Genomic DNA, 8278 nt, shown 5'->3' with positions numbered 1-8278 from the left:
AAGCAGATGCAAGGATTATACTAGATAATGCTCACAGACACCCAAGTTCCCTAAAGAATATTATACTCCTTTTTTTGTAGTAATTATTGAATACCTTGCTTAGGATAAAAATTCAGTACATTTGTTAAGTCAAACTGATTAATGGTGTTTTGGTGCAGTAAATGTAGTCTACATCTGCCAAAGACTAGATCCTTTAAAGGAAGTGATCATGCCTCTTATAGGTTTTTCCCAATATGATCAGTGCTTTTAAAAGTCATTTATGATTCAGTGCTTTCTGACAAAACTCAAAATGTAGCCGGCTATTGTAGAGTGCTATCGAATTTTGGGGGAGTAAAAGATCACAGATATGTTACTAAATAATCTAAATAGATTATTGTCTGACCTAGAAAACCTATACTATAGGAAAAATTAGATTTGGACACAAAAATTCATAATATGTAAACACTACACATTCTTTTTAAGCCTTTGCTTTCTATGCCCATTTAAGGTAACTTTCTGACCAATCCTCATTCAGGCAAGCTTGGAATAATTGGGTTTTTAGTTGCTTTTGTGCCCATGAAATGGCCCTCAAGAAATGACCAAATAATTAATGGAAAGGGCCTGTTTCATGCTCAATCCTCATTCCCTATCTTGATTCTTTCCAGTCAATCCTCCATGCTATGTCACTGAAAGCGAGTAACTAAACTTATGAAATCTGACCAAGTAACTAAACCTGTTAAACCTGACCTCAAGTTTATACCCATCATCTAATCAACAAGTTCTAGTTTGTAGGTGATCTATTCCTTTCTTATGGAACAAAATGAATGGGTTTTGCTGCTGCTCTTTTCTTTGGAATCAGAATCATCTTCAGTTAGCTTTTGGGGGTTGAAATTACATTTTGGATGACTGAAATTGCCTGCTATTTAACTGTCAGATAAGGATGAGTATGCTGAATTTAATTTTTAAAGGGGAGTGAAGCAAGTGTCAAATGTGTCACTAGTGCCAATATGCCTTAATATAACTTGATTATGTATTGCTATCAACTCATTGAATCAAAGTGTTTGTTTTTACATCTATTTTATAAGGCCCAGAGTATATTTGGGAGTAAAATCACTGCTTGAAAAGTTTGTTCAATTCTGTTTCAAGGTCAGAGAACCCTTTCTGCTATGCAGAAAATATTTACTGGTGTGGGATACATTTTCTTTAAGAACAAGTCAGAACTACTTAATATGAGCAGTGTTGAGCATATCAATCAAGTGGTTTAAATAACAAAATATATCAAAATGTGAATCACCCACAGCCAGATGGAAGCTTTTATCAACTTTAATTGATATAATTATAATTGGTATGCAATATGTCTTACAACAAATGTGGATACAATGACATCAAATATCAAAGAAGTTTCCCATCTTTCCATCTTTAAATGACTTCAGCTAACTCACCGCAAGAGAGAAATCTGCATTGATTTCCTGGTTAGCATTATTACCAACATCAACTAGCACTATTAAAATCAAAGATGAAATGGTACATTCATTTGCCAAAAAAAAAAAAAAAAAAAAAATGGTTAAAGGCAAAGAAGGTGAATCAACGTGCAAATTAGCATCTGGCCCAATTGCAAAATTCATTTCCTGAATGCGAGGGATTGAACCATGCACACTTGCAAGCAAGATGAAGGGCAAACAGATGACATCAAACCAAAATCAAGCCCACAAATAATCCAGAAGACCTCAGATGGTAAAGGCCAGAGGTCTACGTCTACTGCTGCTAGTGCTCAGGTGTCCATGCTGTTTTCCCTAATCTCCTGATTCTGATTCAAGAGTCTTTGAGACCTATGTCCTAGGGCATCCTTTCATCTAGAAATGGAAACCATTGCTGTGACCCCAGGCATGGTCAACCCTGCAGTGATTCAGCTGCACAAAGGGGTAGTCCAGAGCTTAGATAGCTGTCTGGTGTGGCTAGGACACAACTGTCATGTTATAGAATAAGTAAAAACAACACACTAGTATCATAGCAAACAAGAAACTGGGATCACTTATAATAGTCAAACTGTCTGTAAGTATTTGTCTCCAGAAACTGAAAATACCGTAGACGTAATTTTATTAATCCTCACAACACATCTGTGAGGTAGTATGGGGTGAGGTCAATATGAAAGCATCACCCCCATTTTAGAAATGAAGACACAGACGTGCAGGGAGGGCAGGAAATTTCACTGTGGCCACAGAAAAAGAAAACAAAGTAGAATCCCGCTCTTTCATCATCTGCAGTCGATGGTCGAAAAGAGGCAGCTTGCCTCCCTCCTGCTCTGACATTCTCTCTAAAGTGTTACGACTAGACCTATCCACGGATGGGACATGGTTGTATAGACCCACTGGAGCCATTTCCCTTAGGTAGACCTGAACAGGTGCTCTCCCTGAGGTCAAGGATGTCAATTTTCGGTATATATTTCAGATGTGTGTGTGTGTGTGTGTTTTAAGTAACATTTGTAGAATATAGTTGCTAAAATCCTTTGGCCAATTCAAAAGCAGAAAAGATACATTTGGCAAAATAAGGTTCAACCCTTACGTATTTTACACTCATATAACATAAGAAGTGTTAGAATTGTTATGGGAAACTGTCGCCTTGCTGAATACATCTGCTCTAGGCCCACATCTCTCTCTTTGCCACACACATTTGGAAGCCAATAAGAGCAACAAACCCATTATGTGCCCTTGCACAGTAGCAGCCTTCAGTAAGAAAAAAAATGCCTGCTTGAGTTCACGGTTTATAGAAGGCCATGGTTCCTGGGAAGAGGCTTGCCCCAGCATTTACGGCAGAGGCAGCAATCAGAAGTGCACCTCTCCAAAGGTGTTTCACAAACACTGTGTCAAAATGTTTTTGGCCAATGGAGAAAACAACATATGGAATGTCCTGTTTTTATCTGCTTTTCCTTTGCCAAACTGAAAGCCCTATGATGGGGGTGGGGAAAGAGAGACAGTTATTTAAGCCAAGCATGGCCAGAAGGGGCGCCCTTGGTCATTTGCTGCCCTTTTTTTCTGAGAAGGTAACTTTTTTGGTTGTTGTTTTCAATATTCAGAGATATCAACTCCAGTAAGCCCCTCCTCATTACCCACCCTGGTTGTAAAACACCGCTGGGGCTTGCTCATTCTCCGTCTGCACTTAGAGAGTTTAGGAATAATTTTTTTTCACAATTACTTCAGTGCGTGGGTTGGCAGGTTGTAGAAAGTGGCACTGCCCCTATTGTCTCTGAGACCAGAGGGGTTTAGAAAAGCAAGGGTGGTTTTCATGTCAGTGCTTTGCCGGGCCACAGCCAGAGACAGGACGAGCCGGGGTCAAGTTTCTGTAAACTAAACAGTCATGACAGCAAGGTCCAACTTTAGAAACAAAAGTCCATTTTCAGGTTTTTTATGACACTGTAGGACAATATAACACATTTTGAAGTCGGACCCAATGTTTGTTTTCTACTACATGAAATCAGGACATAGATGCTGCTTGCTAATGTCAGCTGTTCCAAGAAGACAGAGTTGTAGCCACGAAATAAAGCTCTCTAGGAAGCACACAGAAATAAAAAGTCACCATGCATACCAAGAACAACCCATCAGCCAATAAACTAAACACTTTGGAGATAAAAACTTAACAGATCATTTCACTTCATTAACAGTAAAACGTATCACTAATCTGTGAGTGTCTTGTTCTGTCACAGTGGGCACTGTGATAAATCAGGGCTTCTCAGTCTCAGCACTATTGATAGTCTGGGGTGGATGATTCTTTGCTGTTGCAGGTTATGCTGTGCATGGTAGAATGTTTGGCAGCATTCCTGATCTCTAGTAGCACCCCCAAGTTATGACAACGACAAGTGTCACCAGACATTTTTGAAAGTCCCTAGGGCGGAGGCAGGGGGCGAAATCACCTCCTGGCTGAGAATGATTGCAATACACGGATGCCAACAAAGAGGAACAATTCTTTCTCAAAATTTATTGTGCAGAACTTTAAGACTATACCCAGAGTTGCTCATTTATTAAAGGGAAGAATTAGTAAGGTAAGTGTGTGGGAAGAATAAACGGATTAATCATAGTCTGTTTCCTATGAAAATGCCTCATTGAGTAATTGCAGATAGACTAGTGCCTCTTTTTTGTTTTGTTTTGTTTTTAAGCAGTTTACAGCCATTATCCAACAGACAGTAAAGCAGTGGACGAGTTGCTGTGTGGGTATAAAGCAAAGAGTTTCTGGGCTCCTCCAGGCTGTGGATGTCTCCGGCCATTATCGACAGCTGATTCTCACTAGTCCTAATGAGGTACTCAGTGCAGGTTAGCCTCCTTCTCCCCCCCGCCAGCTTCTCTTCCACTTCCCCACACTGTACATGCCTCTCCCTTTCTCTCTATAACTCAGCTCATCTCATAGCCTTTTTCTTTGGAAATGCAACTCTGCTGATCATTTGTGGGCTGGGATCCCAGCTGCCTTTTGAACAGAGCAGACATCCTTTACAGAGACAGCTGGCCTGGAGGGGAGAACAGGTAGGGGCACACTGAGATCCCACAGCAACCTGCGAGATTCTGCCCCGTGACCTGCTGGCCTCCTCCAGGGCACTTCCTATTTTCATCTTTCATTAATTAGGCAGCTAAGAAGCTGCTTTCCAGCTTGTAGAGCCAAGCAGGCAGCATCCTGTCAGAAACAACCAGATAAATAGAGATTAAAAAGGAATCTGAGAAAACCCTGCTCTCTCCCATGCAGGGTGAAATCCTCATAGAGCTCATTTCCTTTTCCCTCATTAATATTTAATGTAATTTCCTAAATAGAAGTTTAAGAAACAACACAAATGAAATGTTCCCCTGAAAGTAACCCCTGACAAAACAACCCAAATCCTCCTCCTCGGTCCTTCTCAAAGTGGGTCCTGCAGTGGGGAAAGAAGCCTCCACCATGGTGGTCTGGCCTGGCTGGTGCAAGGCTGGCCCACTTCAGCTGCAAATCAGCCTCCACTCACCTTTAAAGAATGGTTTTTTTGTACCAGAAAGGGGAAGTTGTAGCAGCCAGAGGAGAGGGAGGAAAACAAAAACAACCATACCAACAAAACAGGACTTAAGATTGTCATTCAATGCGCATCAGGTACTTATTAATTCTACTGGATAAGCACTTATAAATAAAGAACAGTTAATCCTCATCCCAGGCCATATTCCGTTGTTAGGAGTCATCGTACAGGGGGTTGTTGTAGTTTCCCCAGGACCCGTAGTCATGGTCGTCCAAAAGCCTTCCATAGGAGGAATGCCTGGTGGAGAAACAGAAGAGGGTGGTGATTATTTGGAAAATCACCCATTTGAGGACAGCGTAATGCCCTGCACTGAACTGGGGATGCTTACGGGGCAAAAGAGAGGGAAAGGTGTGATGCTGTCACTAGGACAACAGACCCACCCACTGTGGAGGCCCCGGTCTACCCAACACCCTGTCAGTGACAGTTCTTCCTGCTAGGATCCCGACTGGCACGTCCTGTTGGGATCATCTGAGTCCTTGTTGTCTTCTGGATCTCCAGTGCTGGGGAAGGAAGAGGAGGCTCCATTTCCATAGTAATTTAATAAGAAGAGATGGGAAAGGGAAGCTTGCATTCCTAACATTCTGACTTGGGTTCTGGGCTTAATTTTCCCTGAAATAATGGTGACACAACCACAACCACTGTTGCGATCACCACCTCTCCTGACATTTATATTGTCTTATAATTTATGAAGTGCTTCTATATTTAGTTTTTACTTGATCCTCAGAATAAAGCCATGGGGCAGGTATAGTTTATACTTATTTCTCTGACAAGGAAAATGGGGCTCAGAGATGTTAATTGAAGTGCCCAAAGTCATCCAACTAAGCTGTCAGCCAAATCCCTATCTCCTGTATCTAAATCCAGCAGTCAGAGTTCAAGTTCCCAGAGTCTCATTAGCACCTTAATTGAATGGCAATATGGGTTAAGCAGAATTTGGTGGATAATTAATTGTGAGACCCTCTCTCATAATTAATAATACATCTATAAGAAATGAAATCAGATTGTTATCACTCCTCTGTTCAAAACCTTTGAATGGATCCTCCTTTCAGAGTAAAAGCCAAGTCATTAAAATGCCTTGCAAAGCCCTATGGGGTCTGGCCCCAGCTACTTTTCTGAGCATACCAGCCCTTATTAAAGGACCCTTGCTCCGTCTGCAACAACCATACTTGTCTCCTTCTCCTCACTCTCATGCCTGACACAACTTTGCCTCAGGGCCTCTGCACTGACTATTCCCTTGGCTTGGAACAATTGTCCTCCAGTTCTCCACACAGCTCATTCTCTCATTTCCTTCAAGTCTTTGCTCAAATGTCACCTTTTCAGTGAGGCCTTCCTTAACAACTTGATATGGTTTGGCTGCGTCCCCACCCAAATCTCATCTTGAATTGCAACTCCCACAGTTCCCACATGTTGTGGACGGAACCCTGTGGGAGGTGATCAAATTATGGGGGCGGGTCTTTCCTGTGCTGTTCTCATGATAGTCAATGAGTCTCGTGAGATCAGATGGTTCTATAAGCGGGAGTTTCTCTGAACAAGCTTTCCTTTTTTTGACTGCTGCCATCCACATACGATATGACTTGTGCCTCTTTGCCTTCCGCCATGATTTTGAGGCTTCCCCAGCCACATGGAACTGTTAAGTCCAATTCAACCTCTTTCTTTTGTAAATTGCTTAGTCTCGAGTATGTTTATCATAAGTGTGAAAACAGACTAAAACACAATTCAAGTTTTCAACTCCCACCCCAGACTCCAAGCTTAATATTTCTCATAGTACTCATCACCTTCTAACACATGATATAATTTACTTGTTATTGCTTCTCTTCCCTACCTAGACTATAACCTCCATGTAGGTATGGATTATTTGCCTGTTGTGTTTATTCTTAGCTCTAACTCCAGCACCCAGAAGAATATCTGACACATAGTAAGTCCTCAATATGTGTTTATGAAAGAAACAGTGATTGGAAAAAATAAATCCAGAGTTCCCTTCAAAACTGATCTGTTCATAAGACGGGAGCTTCCTGGAAAGGAATGTGGTCATTTTAAGACTAAAACTAATGGCAGGATTAGAAAAACATCACAAAATGAGCATTTGTTACCTCTAAGGCTCATGCTAGCATATGAATTATTATACCTTGCCACTGGAAATCATGTATGCTAGATGCAGTGCAAAAAATGACCACTCCCACTATTTTTTATCTCAACTAGGTGTGAAAATTAAACAAAATGAAAACACAATTTGAAGGTGCAAAAAGCATTTGGTATACTTTTATCTGTGCTAAAATAAATGCTATTGCACTTTTGAAGCTTATTTACATCTGCCAGGTATTTGTAAAAGATTTTTTTTTTTTTTTTTTTTTTTTTTGCTAAGAACTAGACCTTGGCTGTGCTCATTTCAAACTCTTAGCCTTCAAAATTCTGATTTATGTCCTGAAGGCTGACTCAGCTGACCTAATCTATGTACCTGAAAACCTGAAGATGTTCCACAATTTACTTTGCTTTCCATAAAGGCTCACATTCATTTCTGTGGGTGTGGGAATGAAAGAGACCACAAATAGAAACCCAGAAACACCACTGCTTCTTTGATCTATAGAAATAAGGGAGGTCGTTTTGGTAAACAAAGGTCATGGGCTGTCTATGGCCCAAATTTAAAACCTCCAGTTCCAAACAAGTCCTTTAGCAGGATAGCTGAGAAATGGAAGCTATAGAATGAACAAGTTAAAACCTTGTAACTAAAGCCCTGGAGCCCTGCCTAAATTTCAGCATAACTTACTACTGCAAGCCTGGCAAACATCTACTTAATAAACATGCTCCTTTATTGATAGGGTACTCCTGCTTCACGTTTGTATGGTAATTGAACTTCTCACAGAATTTTTATATCTATCATATAATTTTATTCCCATAAAATGTAAGTTTGGTCAATAAACATATGTCCTTGAATAAGTTTTTAACCCCCTATTTCTTCATCTATAAAATGGAGAAACTTTTAAAAAATTGCTTTGTGGTTGTTAGGAGGATTAAATAAGGTAATGAATATAAAAGCCTTGCTACATAGTAAATGCACACTGAATGTTGGCCAATATTGTTTTTTAATTTTTAATATGATAAATCTTATACAAGCACATGGTGAATCTGCCAAATAGTTAAAAATGTCATTGAATGAAAAGTGAACCTCCCTCCCACTAGGAACTCTTGAAACTATATCCCAGGCATAGTTATAAAACCAGTTTCTTACATGATTGTTATTGTATTTGAATTTTTAAAATTTATTAATATGTTGGAATGGGG

At 40.2% G+C, this 8278-nt stretch overlaps 1 protein-coding gene across 2 annotated transcripts in view; it reads right to left on the bottom strand.

Moving 5' to 3' along the window:
* Positions 1-1286: 1286 nt before the first annotated feature.
* PARM1 (prostate androgen-regulated mucin-like protein 1) overlaps positions 1287-8278 on the bottom strand; it is a 111786-nt gene continuing 104794 nt past the window's right edge. The window contains exon 4 of one of the 2 annotated variants that reach the window (XM_017852976.1): positions 1287-5239. In XM_017852976.1, the coding sequence (XP_017708465.1) occupies positions 5155-5239 (85 nt within the window). In that variant the 3' untranslated portion in view covers positions 1287-5154. The remainder of the gene's footprint in view (positions 5240-8278) is intronic. The other variant, XM_017852977.1, reaches the window with a different exon arrangement.

The sequence above is a fragment of the Rhinopithecus bieti genome, unplaced genomic scaffold (genome assembly GCF_001698545.2).
Source record: "Rhinopithecus bieti isolate Rb0 unplaced genomic scaffold, ASM169854v2 scaffold_35319, whole genome shotgun sequence".
In the NCBI taxonomy this organism is placed as follows: Eukaryota; Metazoa; Chordata; class Mammalia; order Primates; family Cercopithecidae; genus Rhinopithecus; species Rhinopithecus bieti.
This window is presented reverse-complemented; position numbering and strand designations above follow the sequence as displayed.